Here is a 22,180-nt window from a genome sequence, read left to right as displayed (position 1 = left end):
TCGTCGACGGGGGGGGAACCGCTGGCGGAGGCGTGTCCGTGGTGGGGGCTTGAGCCGACGGCGCGGCCCCGCGAGAGGGCATTGGCTCCGGGTCCCGTGCCCGATGTCCGTCCGCCTGGGGTGGCGTCTCTGTGGCCAACGGGGTGTCTGGTAGGGGCCCCGTGCAGTCCGGTTGGGGTGTAGGTTCAGAGTCTCGAGAAGGGCTCCGCGGAAAGGAGTAGCCAGCTGGGGTGCGCCTGCCCGGAAGGTTCGCGACGGCTTGACCCCCGTTCGCCGGGTGGAAACGGTCCGTGGGGAAAGGAGTCAATGGGGGTGGCTCCTGTTGAGAGCAGATTTCTGGGGAGCTGGGGCCGTCTCTTTCCGCAGGAAGGCGACGCCTTAACTGGTCCACGTGTCGCCTCCATTGTGTCCCGTCGGCCAGGCCGACCCTGAAGGAACAGGGGCCGGTCAGAGCTGTGATGGTTGCGGGAACCCACCGTGGATCCCCGGAAAAGGAACGGGCCCATACAGGATTCCCTAACTTAAACGCGTGGGACGGAAGGGCCCCCAGGTTGCTTGGCGGATCTCCTGCGTAAAGTGGATGGAGCCTGTCTAGGGGGGTTCGCAATCTCCTACCCATCAAGAGCTCCGCGGGACTTTTGTTGGTCGTTGGGCAGGGTATGGAGTGCTGGCTCAAGAGATAGGCCGCTACTCTTTCTTGCCAGTCGCCCTGGTCCATGCGGCCCAAGGCTTCTTTTGCTGAGCGAACTGCGCGCTCCGCCCGGCCGTTGCTAGCTGGGTGATAGGGGGCTGTGGCCGCGTGTCTGATCCCCTGTTCGGCCAGGAATTCTTGGAACGTGGTGGAGGTAAACTGGGGCCCGTTATCGGAGACTATCACATCCGGTAACCCATGGGTAGCGAACATCTTACGGAGGGCCCTTACTGTACTCTCTGCTGTGGTGGAGGTCATGATTACTAGCTCCACCCACTTGGAGTAAGCATCGACCACTATCATGAAGTTCCGGCCGTGGAAGGGGCCGGCAAAGTCGATGTGTAAACGGGACCATGGGCCTCTAGGGATCTCCCACTCTCGAGGGGCGGCTATGGGGGGATTCGGCCTAGAGTTTTGGCAGATCCTGCATCGGCCTACGTAGTCTGCGATTTCTGTGTCTAACAAGGGCCACCATACGTAGCTACGGGCTAAGGCTTTCATTCGTGCTATGCCTGGGTGGTTTTTGTGGAGTGCGGGCAGGATTCGTGCTCGTAGGGCTGTAGGGATCACTACCCTATCCCCCCAGACAAGGCAACCCCCGTGAAGGGCGAGTTCGGCCTGTCGCACTTTGAATGGGCGGAAGTGTTCCGCTACCTTTTCCGTGGGCCACCCCCTCAAAACCCATGAAGCGACCTGAGATAGGACGGGGTCAGCCTTTGTGCAGGCTGCCACGTCCGTGGCAGAAACGGGGAGGTCGGATTCGGCAATGGACAGAACAGAGAGCGCGGGCACGTGGGCTGTGTCCGTCTCTGGCAGGGGGCAGCGGCTCAGGGCGTCTGCGTGTCCTAGCTGTTTGCCCGGACGGTATAACAGCGTATACGAGTACGCCGTTAGGAACTCTGTCCAGCGTGTCATGCGGGGGGACAAGATGGGGGGAGTCGGCTTGTCACCCGCCAGTAGCCCCAGGAGGGGCTTGTGATCCGTGACTAGGGTGAACTTTCTACCATAAAGGTAGTCATGGAACCGCTTAATGCCGGACACTGCAGCCAGGGCTTCTTTATCGATTTGGCTGTAGTTCCGCTCCGTGGAGGAGAGTGTCCGGGAATAGAAGGCTATGGGGGCTTCTGAGCCGTTTGGGAGGACGTGGCTCAGCACCGCCCCTACGCCATAGGGGGAGGCATCGCAAGTCAGAATTAGAGGCATCCTATCGCTGTACTGGATTAGGACTGCCGATGAAGTTAAAATATCCTTTATAGCCGCGAACGCGTGCGCTTCACGGCTACCCCATTTCCAGGCTGCTGACCGGTCAAGTAGACGGTGTAGCGGCTCAGCTAGTGACGCCTTGTGGGGGATAAAAGGGGCGTAGAAATTTAAGAGCCCCAGGAATGCTTGTAACTCCGCCCTAGAGGTGGGTGCGGGTGCGTTTTTGATGGCGGCAACTTTGGAAGGAGTGGGGTGGATGCCTTGGGCATCAATGAGGAACCCCAGGAATTCAACCTTGGGAACTGCAATTTCGCATTTGCTGCGCTTTAATTTCAGTCCCGCCTCCCTGAAACGTGTGAGGACCTCCCGCAGCGTTTTCAGGAGCTCCGAGTGGCTGGGGGCTGCGACCAGGACGTCGTCGAAGTAGGGAACGACGCCTGGGAGCCCGTGGAGCAACCGCTCCATGAGGCTCTGGAAAATCCCAGGGGCGACCGAGACGCCGAATTGCAGACGGCGGCAACGGAAAGCTCCGCGGTGGGTGACGATAGTCTGGGCTGTAGCCGCATCGTCGTCTACGGGAAGCTGCTGGTAGGCCTGTGCCATGTCTAGCTTAGCGAAAATGCGGCCCTGTCCTAAGGAGTGGAGTAGGTGCTGTACTACGGGAACCGGATACGGGTTTGCCTGTAGGGCCAAATTGATGGTCGACTTGTAGTCGGCACATATCCTCACCGATCCGTCGGGCTTGACCGGAAGGACTATGGGGGTTTCCCAGCGGGCGTGATCTACGGGCTCGAGTACCCCTTGTTCAATTAACTTATCGAGTTCCGCATCTACCTTTGCTCTCAATGCGAAAGGGACCCTGCGTGCCTTTAGCCTAACGGGGGCGACCTGAGGATCGAGGCAGAGAGAAATGGGGGTACCCTTGTAACAACCCAATTTCCCGTCGAACACATCTGAGAACTCGTCTAGGACGCTATCTACGGGGAGGGAAACTACCCTGTGTACCCCTTCTATGGTGAGGCCCAAAGCGGAGAACCATTCTAACCCCAGGAGAGCGGGCAGGTTGTTCCTTACGACTAAAACTGGGAGTTTCCCTTTAAAATTTCCATATTCCACCCGGATGTGGTATAACCCAGCTGTGGGAATCCCATTTCCCTGGTAATCTAGGAGGGAGACCCTGGCGGGGCGCAGCTTTCTCTGGGGGACCCCGGGGCAAAGGCGGGAGAACAAAGCCCAAGATAGGAGAGAACGGGATGAACCGGAGTCCACCTCCATTTGGCAAAGCTGACCTTCGAGACGGACGGCGGTGCTTATTTTCCGGTGGCCGGCGGGAACGGGGGATGCCTGGTAGACCACGCAGTCGGCGCTGGGGGGCTGGTAGGTTGAGTGGCAGTCCTCAGTGTGCCTCGCGGGACGTGGCTGCAGGCGGCGTGGTGGTGCCGGGCGCTGGTCGCTGGGCTGCATAAACGACGGGGCTGGCAGGGGAGCCCGGCATACTCTGGCGAGGTGTCCTTCTCCTTGGCAACGGCGGCAGACGGCGGAACGGTACGGGCAGGCTGTGCGGCTGTGGCGGCCGCCGCATCCGCGGCAAGGTGCGTTTGAGGCCGGCTGAACGGGTGCCGGTGGTTGCTGGGGTGGCCTCCGTTTGGGCTGCAGCCTCATCTGGCCGACGATTTCCTCCTCCTCCTCCTCCCCGTTTTCGGCAGGGGAGAGATCGTCGACGAGGTTCGTCTGGGCGAGCGGCCCCGCGACGGTTTGTGCGGGGGGGTTTAGCTGGAGGCGTTCCATGTCGGCCGTGGATTGCTCGGAGAGTTCGGCGGCTCGCGCTATTTCCACGGCTTGCATCAGGGTAATCTTGTGATTCCGGAGCAATCGGCCGCGTAAGTGTGCGTCGCGGACTCCGCACACAAACTGCTCCGCAAGGTTTTCCTCCAGGTCTGCAAAATCGCACTGGGCGGCCACAGTGCGCAAGGCCTCCAGAAAATGGCTAATGGATTCATTAGCCCTTTGTACTCGGCGGCGGAAAGCGAAACGGCGTGCAAATAAAGAGGGTGAGGGAGCGTAGTGGTTCCTCAGCCTGGACATCAGCTCGGCCCACCCAAGTTTGTATGCTGGCCTCGGGGCGGCCAGGGCTCTCGCAGAGGCGAACATGGACGGCTCACAGCAGGACAGGAAGAAGCTGCATTTCTCCTCATCGGTCTGAGCCTGGTTTTTCGAAGCGATCAGGTAACACTCGAACCGCTCCATGAATCCGTCCCATGATTCTCCGGTGGCTCCGCCGAATGGCGCGAAAGGAGGAAGCGATGACGCCATCGTGGTGTGGGGCCGGAGAGGGGAGAGGAAGGACGAAGAAAAATTCGCGTTCGCTGCCGGAGTTCTCGGTCTGACGATAGCGTTCTGGCTGGTTCAGACGCGGTGGCAGCTGGCTGTTCTTCTTCGTGGTCGCGGGAATCGGAATCCCACCTTCGTCGCCAGTTTTAGATCTTGGAGCGAAGGGAAGGACGCGACAAGAAGTATGAGGAAAGTGACTTTTATTCAGCTCATAGTGGAAACGATTCAACGAGGCGTATTTCGCGCCCTACATTTATACCCCCAGGTTTGAGCGAGGGACCAATGGGGCGTCGAGTAGCTCGACCAATCAGGGCGAGGATTGGACCGGCTCTGCCCGGGAACCAATCAGGAAGAGTCCTTTGTAGCTCGACCAATCAGGGCGAGGATTGAGCCGGCTCTGCCCGGGAACCAATCAGGAAGAGTCCTTTGTAGCTCGACCAATCAGGGCGAGGATTGAGCCGGCTCTGCCCGGGAGCCAATCAGGAAGAGTCCTTGTTCGCGCGCTTGTATTTCCCGCGCTAGTATTCAACAGAGTCTGAAATGTTTAACCCCAGAAGAGGATGCCCATCGTATCTCTGCATGATGTTGCGCCCTAATATTTTCTCCATCTAATCCAACTTGAAGGTGGGTGGATTTCAGTTCCTAGAATCCCCCAGCCAGCATTTTGGGAATTGAAGTCCACCCATTTTCAAGGTGCCAAGAGACTCCAACTCAGTATATCTCTGTTGTACATCCATACCTGGATTGGAAGATTATGGAGAAATCTGATATATTCAGCTATCTCCCTTCCTTCCTCTCGCCCATGTTGCTAAGGTGGCTAAAGGCTAAAATGCTGCTTAAATCACAGCAGATCGATTATCTGGAATCTCCTGGTGCTTTTCTGCATGATGAATTGCTCTGAACTTTTTCTTCCTGGTCAATATTGGCCAGAGACCAATCCTGCCTGCTTCTCTTGCCTCAAACTTTCTTGGTTCCTTCTAGCTTTCAATGAGATCCACCAAAATAGAGATTTTCCTATTCCTAGTTGAATTATTTCAGTGGGTCCTTTCAAATTGTACTGTAGGGTAGAATTTGCCCACTGAATGAATAATCTTAACACAAACTTTGAAATATCAATGGGATTGGAGAAAAAAAAATAGATTTTTCTGAAGGATCTCTTAAATCAGTATTACTTTTCAGAGGCTTTTATATCAAATCTGTCCACAAACCAAGGTGATAGCTATAGTGGTCTGTGATTTATGAACAATTGTTTTGTGTCCGTTTCAAATTACGAGGGACCTAATTTGGGGCTACTTACAACAAGTTTCAAAATTCTGACATTGCCCCCCCCCCCAGCCACATGACCAAACTTTGGGCATTCGGCAACATGGCTGAATTTATAGTCAATATATGACTGGTGAATGCCGAAAATCGGTATTTTCTTCTGATCATAGTTGTCCTAAAGGTTCTTTAAAATAAAAAAAACACCATTGGGACAATCATGATGGACAGGTTCCATTATAGTCACAAATCCAGGATTAGCTGTAGTGTCTAGTCACACAAGAAGTGCCTGTGAGAATTAATGCTTTTGTTACATCATAGAATAGAATAGAACTTAACAGAACAGAACAGAATAACAGAGTTGGAAGTGACCTTGGATGTCTTCTAGTCCACACACACACACACACACCCCTGCTTAGGCAGGAAACCCTACACCACTTCAGACAAATGGCTCTCCAACATCTTCAAAATTTCCAGTGTTGGAGCATTCACAACTTCTGGAGGCAAGTTGTTCCATTGATTAATTGTTCTAACTGTCAGGAAATTTCTCCTTAGTTCTAAGTTGCTTCTCTCCTTGATTAGTTTCCACCCATTGCTTTTTGTCCTGCTTTCTGATGCTTTGGAGATTAGTTTGACTCCCTCTTCTTTGTGGCAGCCCCTGAGATATTGGAAGACTGCTATCATGTCTCCCCTAGTCCTTCTTTTCTTTAAACTAGACATACCCAATTCCTGCAACCAAGATGTTTTCTCTATTTAGGACTGATCTTGGTTTGGATACAAACTACCTTACAGGAGGCACATTTTGATGCTACTAAAGGGCAGAAGATTGATGGCTTTAAAAAAAAAAAAACCCCGTAATTATAACAAGGACTTTCCATAAGGGATGAGAGAATTCTGAGCCAAAATTTGAAATTCAGCCATGCTGTGCAGATTTCAACACTGTTTGTTTTGGATGTTTCGGTGAAAATGTATTCCTCTTACCTCCCTTCCCGCCCACAGCCCACCAAACTAACAATATATTTTTTGGGGTAAAAAAAAAAAGAAATTATCTGCCTGAGACAGCATTCAAACTCCCAAACCAGGTGCAGCCTTCAAAAGAAAAGGCCCCCTTTGAAGTCCAGGTTTTTTAATCTCTCTGCATAACTTTGTCTGTGAGCATTTTTTTGCAAAGCGTTGCGCAAAAACTTGCCTCTTTGAAGGGAAGGTGGCAAATGAGCCGTCAACCCTGGCTTCCAGATGCTTCTTTTATTTTTTTGCGGGGGGGGGGGATTGCATTTGTATTTTTTTTCTTCTCTGCAACAACTCTAAAATTACAAATACTCTTGGCTCGGAGCCTTGTGTCTGCTGCAGTCGAAGAGTTTTGTTTCAAAGGCACCCAGGTGTTCAATTTCCCTCCCTGCAAAGTTTAGAAGTCAAGGAGAATGGATGAATGAGAAGGTGAAAGGCTGATGGAATATTTCAGAGAAGCATAAAGGGTGGAAAATATCAAATTTAATGACAGTTCTCCGGCCAAGAGAGAGCTTTGGAGACCACATCTTGATACCTCCTGGAATCCAGCTGCCTAACTTTACAAGCGTGACATTTCCTCTTTTGCTTAAAAACAAATTAAGGACCATGTTAGGGAGGTTAACTTCTAGCTAGCTGGTTTAACAAGACTATTTTGGATCTTTTTAAAAAAAAAACTCTTATAAAAACCAGAGCAAGAATTCCAGTTTCTTCTACCCAAAGTAATATCCCAGCCCTCGCTTCCTTTATCTAGCAAGAAAAGTTGATAACTTCACTGGAGCAAAGGATCAAATAAATATATAACCACAAGGAATATTATCTTGGATAACAAGACAAAAACATCTGCGATCCTTAGCTATTTTCTTCTCAAATAAAAGACAAATGTTAAGGTAGGTTCACCATTATTGGTTAACACATACACAAACTGAACCTCCTTATTTAGAATCAATCCACTTCTGAATATCAGGGGCGGGCAATACAAATAGTCCTCAACGTATGACCACAATTGGGAGCAGAATTTCTGTTGCGAAGCAAGGTAGTTTTTAAGTGAGTCATGTCCAATTTTATGACCTATTTGTCATAGTGGTTAAGTGAATCACTGCAATTGTTAAGTGACTCATGCAGTTGTTAAACAAACCCAGCTTCCCCCATTGACTTTGTTGGTCAGGATTTGGCTGGGGAGCTCGCAAATGGTGATCACATGAACACCCCCCCCCCCAAGATGCTGGAATCATCCTAAATACATTCTGATTGTTACGTGCCCGAATCTTGATCTCATGACTGTGGAGATGCTGTAATGGTTGTAAGTGCGAGGTGATAAGTCACCTTTTTCAATGCCTTTGGCACTTTAAACAGTCACTAAATGAATGGCTGTAAATCAAGGACTATCTATAAACAGGAGAGATCGGTAGAGGAGTGGAAAACTCGGTGTTGCAAACAGGAGGCAAGCATCTTCATCTACCAAGAGTGTTTATAGAGGATATTCTCAAATAAACTGTTAGTGGAGCATGCACAGCTGAAACTTATATGCTTGTCTGATTGTACAATACAGGGAAATAGCTCACCTTAAAAGACATATCCACAGACATATCAATTTACGACCACAATTCAGCCCAAAGTTTCTGTTGCTAAGCGAGGAGAATTTTGTTTTACGATCTTTCTTGCCACAGTCGTTATGTGAATCACTCAAGTTATTAACTTAATACCACAATTGTTAGGTGAATCTGGCTTCCCCATTGACTTTGCTGGTCAGAGGGTTGCAAGAGATGATAGTCATAGCTCACTTTTTTCAATGCCGTTGTAAGTTTGAACAGTCACTAAATGAACTGTTGTAAGCCGAGGACCACCTGTAGCTCTGAATAGGTTACCCCGACTGGCAGTCAACTCTTCTTGGTCTCCTTTCCTTTCCTCTCCTCATCTCCCACCCCATCCCTTTTCTTTCCACCTGGAAAACAGAATAAAAATGCAAAAATGTTGAGGTTTTTTGAGTTCCCAGAATTTGGTTCTTTTGCTGAAACCATTTCACCACCAAACTAAGTAACAACATCAAGATGCACTGTAGTGATGACAACAGCTAGCGAACATTACAGGAAGACTACCAGATTAGTAGTCTATGATGGTGAAAAAAATCAGGAGGAATCTGGTAGCACCTTTCCTGACTAACACATTTCATTGCCTCATCAACTTTTATAAAGCAGCAGTTCACTTCATCTAATGGATTAAAAAATTATACTTTTTTTATCAGGGGTGAAATGCTCCCGATTCGGGCTGGTTCGGCTGAACCAGTAGTAAAAAATGCTACCGTTCGCCTGAACCAATTGTAAAGATGCTTTAAAAAGTTTTTTTAAAAAATTCCGATGATCACCTGTGCGACAATCAGCAATGCCTCTCAAACTTTTTTAAAAACTTTTTTAAAATTTTGTTTTTACTACCGATCAGCTGTGCGACAGTCACAGCCCTCAATTGTCTGTGAGGTTCCTGCTTGTTGCAGGGGCCACTTTGTGTGAAGTCCAAGGGCTTTTACACTGTGTGTGTGTCAATTGTGCAGCTTGTGTGTGGTTTTTTTTTGTGTGTGTGTAAAGTGTGATAGTTGGTTTTTGAGCTCTCTTTGAGGTTCCTGCTTGTCGCAGGGGAGATTTTGTGTGAAGTCCAGTTGCTTTTGCATTGTGTGTGAGTCAGCTGTGCAGCCACGCACACCCGGTCACATGACCACCAAGCCACACCCACCAGGTCACATGACCACCAAGCCATGCCCACAGAACCGGTAGGGATTTTTTTAAAAATTTCACCACTGCTTTTAATAACATCGATCCGTTTGAAGAGATCCTTCTGATTCTGATTTTAAGAACCCAGCAATGGCAAAGATTCTCTGCTATTGGAAAAATCGAACCTACAGCCGATCTCTGAAGCAAGTTTATGTCTTGTGGATTTCAGCTCCCAGAATTCCACAGCCAGCCACGCTGGCTGGGGAATTCTGGGAGCTGAAATCCACATGCCTTAAATTTGTCAAGATTGCACAATCCTGAATTGAAGCAGTGAGAAGGTGGATTCAGTGCATTTTACAGTGAAGTTAGCACCCATATGGCACATTCAGACTCTCGTGCGATCCAAGTTTGTGTATAGTTTCTAATTCAAGTGTAACCAGACCCTACATGCTTGGCAAGGAATAAGTATGATGCCCGTGGCAAAAAGGAAATTAAATAGGAAGCCAACATATTTTAAAAATGCTTTTATATGTTTGTATATTTTTTAAAGCTTGTTTTAATTGGATTATTTTTACCAGCTGCCTAAGTTGCTGAGATGAAATGGGTAGCCATACACATTCAAATAACTGGCCGCTGTGATTTATGTATGTACATAATAACGTATATATCAAGAAGGATTTGATAGGTGGATAAAAACGCTGAAATCCAGTCTGAACTTTTGGCTGACTGTGCGACGAACCATAATACATTTAATTGTACTGTATAGGTATATAGAACAATTGTAGGTGCATGTGATAATTATAATGCATTTGTGTATCCCAGTTGCAATGCCAAATCCAGGCTAAACATCTGGCTGATTATGCAACCAACAACAATAATTATTATTATAATTGGCAAGCTGGATGGCATACCAAAAAAATCTTGGATGGCATGTAGAAAATCTGCACATTGACTGTCACGTGGCTTGGATTCGCACATATACTATGCTGATACATTACGACATCCCAGATTTTTGGGAAGAACTTGATTCATTTGAAGTCCAACACCAATTAAAGAACTAGCAGCTGTGTTTTCACATTATGGTGTATATAATAATCATCAATACATAACTATGCAAAATATCAGATGGCAGCAACATTGCAAAGGTACCCTCCTGGGCCCCCAAAATTATCTACCCATAGGTTCAACAACTCTTTTTTACTTTTTTAGCTAGCCAACCTGCTTCTCTCCTTGAAATGCAACTAGTCCTTGACTTACGACCACAATTAAGCCAAAATTTATGTTGCTAAGCAGGATATTTGTTAAGTGAGCTTTGCCTCATTTTTTAACCTTGCTTTGCTTTCCACGGTTATTAAGTGAATTACTGCTGTTGTTATGTTAGCAATGTGGTTGTTAAGGGAATCTGACTTCGCCAGTGACTTTGCTTGTCAGAAAGTCATACAAGGTGAGTCAATTGACAAGCATCCGAATTTTAATCATATGGTCATGAAGGGGATGCTGCAATGGTTGTAAGTGTAAAAATGGTCACAAGCAGGGGTGGGTTCCTGCCAGTTCTAACCTCTTCTATAGAAGAGGTTCCACAAATCTACAGTGCCGTTTAGAACCGGTTCCAGCTCCCTCCCCCCACCCATCTGCACATCATCAAGATGAAGAGCGAGAGGAGGGATTCTGGGAGTTGAAGTCCACAAGTCTTAAAGCTGTCAAGTTTGAACACCCCTGGGTTTTTTTTCTAAAGGGTTAGGGGTGCAAAGGTCTTGTAACTTGACAGCTTTAAGACTTTCGTGCTTCAAATGCCAGAGTTTCTGAGCCAACATTCTGGTTGCTAAGCAAGAGCGTTGTTAAGTGAGTTTCACCACATTTTACAAGTTGGCCATGCCCATCCAGTCACATGGCTGGTGAGCCACTCCCACCCGGTCACATGGCCAGCAAGCCACTCCCACAAAGCAGGCCACACCTAGAAGAGGTTCTAAAAAATTTTGAAACCCACCACTGGGTGTTACCTAATCTATTATTATGGTTGGTCACACAGACAGACAGATGTGTAGACTGGATTTGATATTTTGTCCTTATTAATATTATTATTTGATATTTAATGCCCTGTTATTGCAACGGGGGTGGGTGGGCATGGTGACGGTGGTTGAACCCATCTGCCCAAGGGCATTACTGAGTCCCTATACTTGACCCCTTTCTTCCCTCTTCCCCCACAAAGCAGGCCACCCCTACAGAAGAGGTTCTAAAAAAAATTGAAACCCACCACTGGTCATAAGTCACTATTTTCAGTGCTGTTGTAACTTTGAATGGTCACTAAACGAACTGTTGTAAGTTGGGGGCTACCTATATTCAGCCGGCAAGCTTGCTAGTCCCCAGCCTGCCAGGTTAGTCCATCCATCTGGCTGGCACATTTGGCTCTGGGTCCCAAGCAGGGGTGGGTTTCAACCGGTTCACGGCGGTCCCTGCGAACCGGTTGGTCGGCGAACCCGGAAGTAAGTAACTTCCGGGAACGGCGAAGGGCCCACCCGCGTGCCCGCGCGCGCTCCTTACCCAATTTTGATGAGTTCTGCACAGGAGCAGCTGGAGCCTCGCACAGACGCTAGTACGCATGCGTGCGCCGTGCACGCACGCGCCGCACCCGTGCGCGAGGACACCGCCGGCCCCGTTCCAACCGAACCGGTTGGAACGGGGCGAGAAACCCACCCCTGGTCCCAAGTCACGCAAGGTTGCTCTGTGAACGATTAACAACCAGCCACGGTTGAATGCAAAAGGTTATGGGGTGAATTTGAAGGAATCCACCTTTGCTATGATGGGGGCTGCACCATCTTGCCTCCCGGCCATACCAGGGTCGACTATATTTGGGGAAAGCTGAAGAACGTGGGAGCGTCTGGTGCAGGGAGACGGAAATTGCAGAGAACTCTCTTGTAAGAAATGAGTGATTAGTTCACGAGATTAAGGAACAAACAGCCTTTTGAGTTAGCTGCCAGCTGGCTGGCTGTGGCTGGGTCGAGTAGCTTTCGGGCGGGTGGTGGTGGTGGAAGAAATTGTGTTTCCCTCCAGAGTGGAAAGAAGCAGCTGATCCAGAGTCCCACACAGACCTCCCACGGTTCCTTCCTTGCTCTTCCCTCGCCTAAGCCACCCATCTACTCCTTTCCCAGTTCGTCAAAGCGTCTCCCTTTTGGGAGCTAAACAAAGCTGGTCTGCTTGGATGCCCTGTTTAAACCAGGATACTCAGCTCCGAGGAGAACAGGGCTGACCTTGGAATGACTAAGGTTCAACCTAGGAGCTTGTGTTGAGGTCCTGAGGCTGGAATAGATGGTTTGCAAAGGTGAATGAGGCCATCAGGCGTAAACCTCCCATTCTCAGTTTTGGGGTCTAGCCATATTGGGCTATATCAGTGTTTCCCAAACTTGGCAACTTGAAGATGTCTGGACTTCAACTCCCAGAATTCCCCAGCCAGCGAATGTCCGGACATCTTCAAGTTGCCAAGTTTGGGAAACACTGGGCTATATGATCAGCAGTGGGTTTCACATTTTGTTACCACTGGTTTGCCCCCTCCCCTCCCCGTGCACACGTGCTTCACAAGGACATGCACGCCTTCCGCACATTAGCTTGGCTTGCGCGCACGCCTTCCACACATGCATCTGGATCAAAAAACGTGCCTAAATAGCACGTTTTGGCCCACCCTCAATTTCCACTACCGGTTCGGGTGAACTGGTCCGAACCGGCTGAATACCACCTCTGGCTATGATATGTGGTTTGTGTCCATGTTAAGTTGAATGGAGTAGAAGCTAAGAGCCGATTTGGTCTAGTGGTTAAGATGCCAGGCTAGAAACCAAGTGACAGTGAGTTCTAGTCTTGCCTTAGGCATGAAAGCTGGCTGGGTGGTTTAGGGCCAATCACAGGGACACTTATGAATTCTAGTCCTGGCTTAGGCCAATCACCTGGAACCAGTGAGTTCTGATCCCAATTTAGGCATGAAAGCCAACTTTGGGTCAATCACCAGGAGACTGGGATTTCTAGTCCCACATTAGGCATGAAAGCTAATGGATGACTTCGGGTCAATCACCAGGAGATTGGGAGTTCTAGTCCCACATTAGGCACGAAAGCTAATGGATAACTTTGGGTCAATCACCAGGAGACTGAGAGTTCTAGTCCCACATTAGGCATGAAAGCTAACGGATGACTTTGGGTCAATCACCAGGAGACTGGGAGTTCTAGTCCCACATTAGGCATGAAAGCCAACGGATGACTTTGGGTCAATCACCAGGAGACTGGGAATTCTAGTCCCACATTAGGCACGAAAGTGGGCTGGGTGACTTTGCTCCAATTTCTCTCTCAGCCTAGTCCACCTCACAGGTTGTTGTGGAGAAAATAGCAGATGGAAGGAATATGAGGCATGTTTGCCACCTTGAGTTATTTTATAAAAATAATAGGCAGGATTTTTTTTAAAAAAAGTGACGGATACCTGTGTTTCATCTTGTATCACTGGAGGCTTCCAACCCTGGATCCATGAGATTGGTCAGCTCAAAATACCTTGTATCTTTGAAATCCCAGTTGCAATAAGCTGGATGAGGTAGTTTTGAACGTAAGTCTTGCATGAACTTTAGAAGAGGCCTTCCCAATTCCCTTCCCTGCAGAATGGAGGCCCTGTTCTAAGATTTTACAGTATCCTTCCTCTGGAGTGGGGAGGGAATGGGGATTTTACAGTATCCTTCCCCTGGAGTGGGGTGGGAATGGAGATTTTACAGTATCCTTCCCCTGGAGTGGGCAGGGAATGGGGATTTTACAGTATCCTTCCCCTGGAGTGGGGTAGGAATGGAGATTTTACAGTATCCTTCCCCTGGAGTGGGGAGGGAATTGGGATTTTACAATATCCTTCCTCTGGAGTGGGGAGGGAATGGGGATTTTACAGTATCCTTCCCCTGGAGTGGGGTAGGAATGGAGATTTTACAGTATCCTTCCCCTGGTGTGGGGAGGGAATTGGGATTTTACAGTATCCTTCCTCTGGAGTGGGGAGGGAATGGGGATTTTACAGTATTCTTCCCCTGGAGTGGGGTGGGAATGGGGATTTTACAGTATCCTTTCCCTGGAATGGGGAGGGAATTGGGATTTTGCAGTATCCTTTCCCTGGAGTGGGGAGGTAATGGGGATTTTACAGTATCCTTCCCTTGGAGTGGGGAGGGAATGGGAATTTTACAGTATCCTTTCCCTGGAATGGGGAGGGAATGGGGATTTTACAGTATCCTTTCCCTGGAATGGGGAGGGAATTGGGATTTTACAGTATCCTTCCTCTGGAGTGGGGAGGGAATGGAGATTTTACAGTAGCCTTCCCCTGCCACGCCCACCAAATCACGGCCATCAAGCCATGCCTCGCCCAACAAGCCACACCTACAGAACCGGTAGTAAAAAAAATTGAATCCTACCACTGGTGCAAACATGCTAAGCGACTTTCTGCTAAATCAGGCTATAATCCATCTTAAGTCTTTGGGGTAATAATTTCTTACGTCTTCTAGCTCCGATGTTATCTTGAGATGCTTTCATCTGAAAATGCAAAGAATAAAGACATAGCTGCAAAACTCTATTTTGTAACCCAGAGAGAATTGCAGATAATCCTGATGGGGGAAAAAATTGAGATAAATTCAATTCTCTCTCCCTTTGGCAGAAGGGTTAGCTGACAAGGCAGACCAAAACTTTATATGTGCAATATCCAACAGAAATTAAACAAATGTAGCTTGCTCCCCCACCCCCAAAAAAGCGAATTCTACAATTCAGCAATGGAAATACTCTGAAATATTTAAAAGTAAAGGCAAAGGTTTCTCTTGCACATATGTGCTAGTCGTTCCTGACTCTAGGGGGCAGTGCTCATCTCCATTTCAAAGCCAAACAGCCAGCGCTGTCCAAATACGTCTCCGTGGTCATGTGGCTGGCATGACTAAACACCAAAGGCGCATGGAACGCTGTTACCTTCCCATCAAAGTGGTCCCTATTTTTCTACTTGCATTTTTTACGTGCTTTTGAGCTGCTAGGTCGGCAGAAGCTGGGACAAGTAACGGGAACTCACTCCATTACGTGGCGCTAGGGATTCGAACCACTGAACTGCCGACCTTTCTGATCGACAGAATCTTAGCCACTGAGCCACCGTTGTCCCTGAAATATTTACAGAAGGGTAAATCCCTTTCACTAAATTCTTCAGTAAGCGAATGGGACACATTTTTCAGTTAAATTTCACGAATAACAATCTTGTGATCATTTGCTATGAAGTCTCATCATCAGAGGAAACCTGGGATTGAAAATTCTATTCAGATTATGATCCAGCAAGGGCAAAACATAGGCTTGGAAAGATAGGTAGTCTTTAACTTACGACCATAATGGAACCTGGAATTTCTGTTATAAGTCATGATGATCATAAGTCAAGGCATCTATGTGATTATTCTGATTTTATGACTTTTTTATAGCGGTCATTAAACAAACGTGATGGTGATTTAGTGAATGTTATGGTTGACAAGCAAGTCCATTTTCACAATCAGGCATTTTTTGCTGGAAACTGGGAGTAAATACTGGTTTCCAACCAAAAACTATATCATATATTGTAGTCATATAATTGCAGGATGCTGCAAATAGCTGGTTGCTTAGCACCCAAAACATGATCATGTGTCAGAAATTAGAATCTGGGTAATGAGTAGCTCTGGGCAGGTCCTTCATTAGTTTAAACCAGGGGTGTCAAACTCAAGACCCGCGGGCTGGATCCAGCCCGTGGGGTGCTTGGATAAAACAGTGAAGGACTGGCCCATGGTGCTTCTGCCAGCAAAAATGGAGCTAGGGAGGGCTGCGGGCGGGCTGCAGAACGTTGAGCTGGCCACGCCCATCCTGGCCACACCCACCCCAGGCACGACCACTCGGGGCTGCCGAAGATCAAACACAATCTTGATGTGACCCTCAATTAAATTGAGTTTGACAAAACCTGGTTTAAACAGTTACTAATTGACCATTTACAAGCCATGGAAAACCTGTAGTTGCATACCTGCTGGGTGTGTGTAACAACAGCACTGAAAAAATGACTTATGACTGTTTTTCGCACTTACAATCATTGCAGCATCCCTGTGGTCCCGTGATCAAAACTGGGAAGTTAGGCAACTGGTTCATATTTAATTTATAGTGATTGCAGTGTCCCGGGCAGGGGTGAAATCCAGCAGGTTCTGACAGGTTCTGGAGAACCAGTAGCGGAAATTTTGAGTAGTTTGGAGAACCAGCCAATACCACCTCTGGCTAGCCCCAGAATGGGGTGGGAATGGAGATTTTGCAGTATCCTTCCCCTATAGGTTTAGGTTTATTCGGTTTGTATGCCGCCCTATTCCCGGAAGACTCAGGGCGGCTAACAATCAGAAGGGGAAGGGGTACAAAAGAAACAAAAAGACAAACAATTTAAAAATACAACAACAGTCATAACCTCAGATGGGGCTGGAAAATTCAGCAGCCCCAGGCCTGCCGGAACAGCCAGGTCTTAGTTGTTTTGCGGAAAGCCGGAAGGGTAGTAAGGGTCCGGATCTCAACGGGGAGATCGTTCCAGAGGGCTGGAGCAGCCACAGAGCTCCCCCGGGGGGTTGCCAGCCGGCACTGGCCGGCAGATGGAATTCGGAGGAGGCCTAGTCTGTGGGATCTAATAGGTCTTTGGGAGGTAATTGGTAATTCTACCAATTATCTATAGGTGACTGCCTCAGCTTTTCTCAACTTTAGCCATTTTAAGATGTACCAGTATCGACTTCAACTCCCACAATTGTAAACTTACATGTAAAGTTGCCCCACGGGTGAGTAACGTTGGAATACAGATATAAGAATGCTTCTGCATTACAATATTCAGAAGTTCAACACCTGAACTTCCATCATTTCTCTGTTCTATCTGGAGACTGACTTATATCAAGCATTTTTATACCTATATATCCGTGGTGGGATGCTACCGGTTTTCAACCGGTTCGTTGAAATGTGCACTTTCTGCGCACACGCGGCTAAAGTGCTTGCGCGCAGTACTGAAAATGGAGCATTTAGAGGCTCAGCTGATTACCTTCCAAGTCAGCAATGGTAAGTAGAACAGCGAGGTGTGTGTGGGGGGGAATCAGATGTGCCACACAATTGAGATGAGTTAGAAAGAGGAAATAAAGGACAGGATAGGGCAGGGATGGATAGGCAGGGCCAACCAGTGGTGGGTTGCAGGCGACACACCCCGGTATGGGTATACCAGAGCCTGCCCGGAGCACTGGGTACCGTTCCAGTACTGTGCTCCGGAGGGTCTGCCCGCCCGCCCGCCCGAGCTCCTTACCTGTCCTTTAAGTCTTTGGTACCCACCACTGGGGTCAACTGATCGTCGGCACGACTGGTTCGCCTAAACCAATCCGAATCGGCTGAATTCCACCTCTGCTATAGATCCTTTCACTGAAAATAAACTAGAATTACCATGTCTGGATGGCAAATATCTGGACTCTTCTAATTTGAAGGTGACATCTAGCTGTCATGGAAATATTTGCTATCTAGAGATAATCCTAAGATTGCAGAAATCAATACTATTAATAGAAAACTGGTCTCAGGAATTACAGAAGCAATATTTTACTAGGTCAAAACTGGATTTCATACAAACAGCACTGCCAGTAGCTTACCCAAATATAAGCAAGAATTTTCGATGCAATCTGTGTGTCTGTTGTACACAGAGTATGCATATTTTCTGTAGTCATTTTTAGATCCTTTTTGTCGTATACAGAACTACTTTACAATGTTTGGAGAACTGTGGAAAATGAAGATTAATTTCATTCTAATAGGCAGATAAATATAGGAAGTACAAGTTGGGTAGAGATGTTAAATGCAAAGCAAGCATGTTGATATGCTTCCTCCTTGTGATACAGCTACATTGAGTCTTGTGTAGTTCTCCACGCTTCTGCTTTTTTGCAGATCCTTTTCTCAGTCCTAATTTATTTATTTGTTTAAAACATTAATATAGCCGCCCATTTCCTTCCTTCCTTCCTTCCTTCCTTCCTTCCTTCCTTCCTTCCTTCCTTCCTTCCCTCCTTCCTTCCTTCTTTTCTTTCATTTCTAACTTTTAAACTTCTGAAATAATTTGTTTTTTTATTTACATAAAAAACCATAATAAAAAAGAGAGAACTCTCAGTTGTCTCCCTGTCTCCTTACAGGTGGGATCTGCTGGTTACAGCAAGGATGGGAAGCCAAGTGCACGATGATTCTCCAAATGGGGGTCACTTGGGAAGAGTGTTGTGGCAATGGAAATACGGACATGGCCTGGTCAAATTACTCACACCCGGACAACAAGATCGGCCTTCTTAGGATCTTGGGCCTTGTGAGCTGCCACCCTTGCAAAGGTAAAATCTTTTGTAACTTGTTTTAAGCGCTGGATCCTAACCCGTCCTATGAAGCCAAGAGTGATCTCTCCGAAACTGAAAAGTCCCAGATTTACCCATTACAATTAGAGGCGGGTTCCACACAATTTTACCACCAGTTCGCCGTGCACTGAAAATGTGAGCGTGCACCTTCCGCGCAGGTGCTTTACTCGTGCACACAGCTTGCACGCATGCACATGACTTAGAAAACGTGGCTAAATAGGATGGCATAGCGCCAGGGCGGGTGGGCGACCTGCAGGTTGCCACTACCAGTTTGCCCAAACTGATCCAAACTGGCTGAATACTACCATTGATTACAGTATTCTTGACTTGGCTTCAGGGTCTCTTGGCCAGCGATGGCGAACCTTTTTTTGGCTCACGTGCCATAAGTGTGGGGAGCGCAGGGGGGTCGTGGGGGGGCATGCCACACCCATAATGCAATGCATGACCCTCCAGCGAGCATGTGCACACTACAGGCGCGGCACCCCCCCATTTTTTGCATCCTTTTTCGCCCTCCCCAGGCTCCAGAGGCTTTATAGGAGCCTGGGGAGGGCGAAAAAAGCCTTCCCTCCCACCAGAGGCCCTCCGGAGGCTTCAGGGACCTTCAGGAGGCTTCCCTGAAGCCTCTGGAGGGCAAAAAAAGACCCTACGAGCAAACCAGAAGTGACTTCCCGTTTGCTTGGAGGGTCATTTTGAGTGCTCCGGAGGCTTCAGGGACCTTCAGGAGGCTTCCTGAAGCCTCCGGAGCACTTAAAACGACCCTCCGAGCAAACCGGAAGTCTGTTCTCAAACTTCCGGTTTGCCCATAGGGCTGGTTCTTTGTGCCCCGGAGGCTTCAGGGAAGCTCATGAAGCCTCCGGAGGGCCTCTGGAGCCTAGGGAGGGCGAAAAATGGCTTTAAAAAAAGGGTGAACAGCTGGCCCGCGCACACATGCGCGCGGGCCAGCTGACAGGGCAGCACTTTGCGTGCCCTGACAAATGGCTCCGTGTGCCACCTGTGGCACGCGTGCCATAGATTCGCCATCCCGGCTCTAGGCTCTTCCTTTAAATGATGAATATCCCAGAATTTGGGGGTAGAACATTGTTTCTCAACCTCAACAACTTTGAAAGCCAAGGTAGCGCAGTGGTTAGGGTGCAGTACTGCAGGCCACTTCAGCTGACTGTTATCTGCAGTTCAGCGGTTCTAATCTTACCGGCTCAAGGTTGACTCAGCCTTCCATCCTTCCAAGGTGGGTGAAATGAGGACCCAGACTGTGGGGGCGATATGCTGACTCTGTAAACCGCTTAGAGAGGGCTGAAAGCCCTATGAAGTGGTATATAAGTCTAACTGCTATTGCTATTGCTATTGAAACATGTACACTTCCACTTCGATAATCCCCAGCCAACAATTAGTAATCTCTACAAATAATGCTTGCTTAATGACTGCTCAATTAGTGAACATTTGAAGTTACGACCAACCCTGTATTTAAAGCCCAAATTTTGAAATCCTGATGGTCACAGACACACATGTGATCACATTTTGGCTGCTTGGCAACCGAATTACATTTACGGCTGTTTGCAGCATCCCGGAGTCACAAGACCACGTTTTTTGGCATTTTTTACTGGGTTCCCAGTGCTTACTTCCCGTTTCCAGCAAAAACAATGCCCATTGGGTCTGATGGATTCATTTAACAATCACCGCATTTGCTTAAGACCATGGCATTCATTTAACAACCGCGGTATACGTTTAATGACTGCCAGAAACAACAGTAATAAAATTGGCCTCCTGCTTAACAACTGCCAGGTATAATTCTGGGCTCAATTACTGTTGTTATCATATTCCTATCGGGTTACACAGACACGTTATAAAACCTCATTTCAACCCTGCGCTACTGTACAAATATTCTCCTTTATAGGTTATAACATTTGAATGAGGGTTCGCTCTGGATTTTGGCTAATTAGCTGCATAAGCTACAGGGAAAGACAGCTGGTCTTCAGTTAGTGGCTTGTAAAAACAGGCTAGACAGCCACCTATAAAGGAGTAGATTTCCTGCATCAGCAGAGGGTTGGGCTAGATGACCCTTGAGGACACCTTCTATAATTAGAAGCTACCTCATTACTGATCTTTTAAAATGGCTCATCATTAGCACATTTACTCTGTTTATTATACCATTCCCCCACTTTCAATCCTAATCAAGAAGCAGCCAACTTTCTTTATTTTTATTTCTCATATTTTTTTATCACCAGCCAATCCCCACTTAGCAGCGATTAACTTCTAAACTCATTCAACTTTATGTTTAATTTTAATGATTAAACTTTTAATGCACAACCTCTTTTGTACTTTTAACATTTTAATTGTCATTATAAAACAATGTTATAATCTTGTAAGCCACCGAGAGTCCCTTGACAGTGAGATGGGAAGTAAATAAATTTAATTAATAAACAGAGGTACATCATGGGATGACCCTTCCCTTAAACGTGCAAAGGCACTGGGACTATTCCTACAGTTCAGGTTAGTGAAGATTTATTGGGCAAAATAATAAAAGCACAATACACAACATAATACAGAACTGCTGACTTACAACAGTTAATTTAGTGACTGTTTAAGGTTACAACGACACTGAAAAAGCTGAGTTATGACCCTTTTTCAGACATGTGACCAGGAGTGGGTTGCTGCTGGTTTTACTACCGGTTCGCAACCCCCGCATGCGTGCGATGCAATGGTGGGTTGCAGGGGGTACGCCGCGGTACGGATGTATTGGAACCTGCCTGGAGCACCGGGTACCGTTCTGGTATGGTGCTCGGGAGGGCCCACCCGCCCACCCCAGCTCCTTACCTGTTTTTTAAGCCTTTGGCGCTTCCGCGCACGCACATATGGCACCTGCGTGTTGCTCCGCTGAGCAGCTGGGGCGTTGCAGAGGCATCGCAGGGAGGTATGATGCATGTGTGCGCCATGCGTCCATGTGGGCGATGCTGGGCCCGTTCCAATTTTACCGACTGGAACGGGATCCGGAACCCACCACTGGTGCAATGTTCAATGTCATTTGTTCTTCATGCATGCCCGTAACAATTTGCAGTGAACTGCGCACACGCAGTCACTTAAAACCAAAACGGCGGCGGCCCAGCGGCGGCGAGGGAAACCAGTTCGGGGACGTGCCAAGCCTGGGTCGCTGCTGGTTCTGTGACCCAGGCCTGAATTCCACTACTGTGCCGAACCGTGGGAGCAACCCACCTCTGATGTGACCATGGCAGCATGGTCCCCTGATCAAAAAGACAATACAGGTAACCCTTGACTTATGACCACAATTGAACCCAAAATTTCCATTCCTAAGCGAGGGCAGTTGTTAAATGAGCTTTGCTTTGCCCCATTTTACGATCTTTTTCGCCGTGGCTGTTAAGGAAATCAATCCAGTTGTTAAGGAAACTGTGCGGGCGTTACATGAACCTGGCTTCCCCCATTGACATTGCTTGTTGGAAGCTAGCTGGGAAGGTTACGCACAGGAGTGGGCTGCTACGGGTTCACCCAGGTTCAGGAGAACCTGTAGCTAACATTATGGCCGGTTCAGAGAACTTCCAAATCCCACCCCTAGCTGGCCCCGCCCACGCCTCCCCTCCCAGGAGTCTCCATGCGGC

The 22,180-nt window shown here is 48.0% G+C and overlaps 1 protein-coding gene across 1 annotated transcript in view; it reads left to right on the top strand.

Annotated features, from left to right (window-relative positions):
* The window catches only part of FSTL3 (follistatin like 3), a 59,563-nt gene that overhangs the window by 23,119 nt on the left and 14,264 nt on the right, over nucleotides 1–22,180 (top strand). The window contains exon 2 of the mRNA XM_032232532.1: nucleotides 18,366–18,551. Within this exon, the coding sequence (XP_032088423.1) occupies nucleotides 18,366–18,551 (186 nt within the window). The remainder of the gene's footprint in view (nucleotides 1–18,365; nucleotides 18,552–22,180) is intronic.

The sequence above is a fragment of the Thamnophis elegans genome, chromosome 1 (genome assembly GCF_009769535.1).
Source record: "Thamnophis elegans isolate rThaEle1 chromosome 1, rThaEle1.pri, whole genome shotgun sequence".
Taxonomy (NCBI): Eukaryota; Metazoa; Chordata; class Lepidosauria; order Squamata; family Colubridae; genus Thamnophis; species Thamnophis elegans.
Note: the sequence above shows the minus strand (reverse complement) of the source record. Positions and strands in the feature narration are given on the sequence as shown.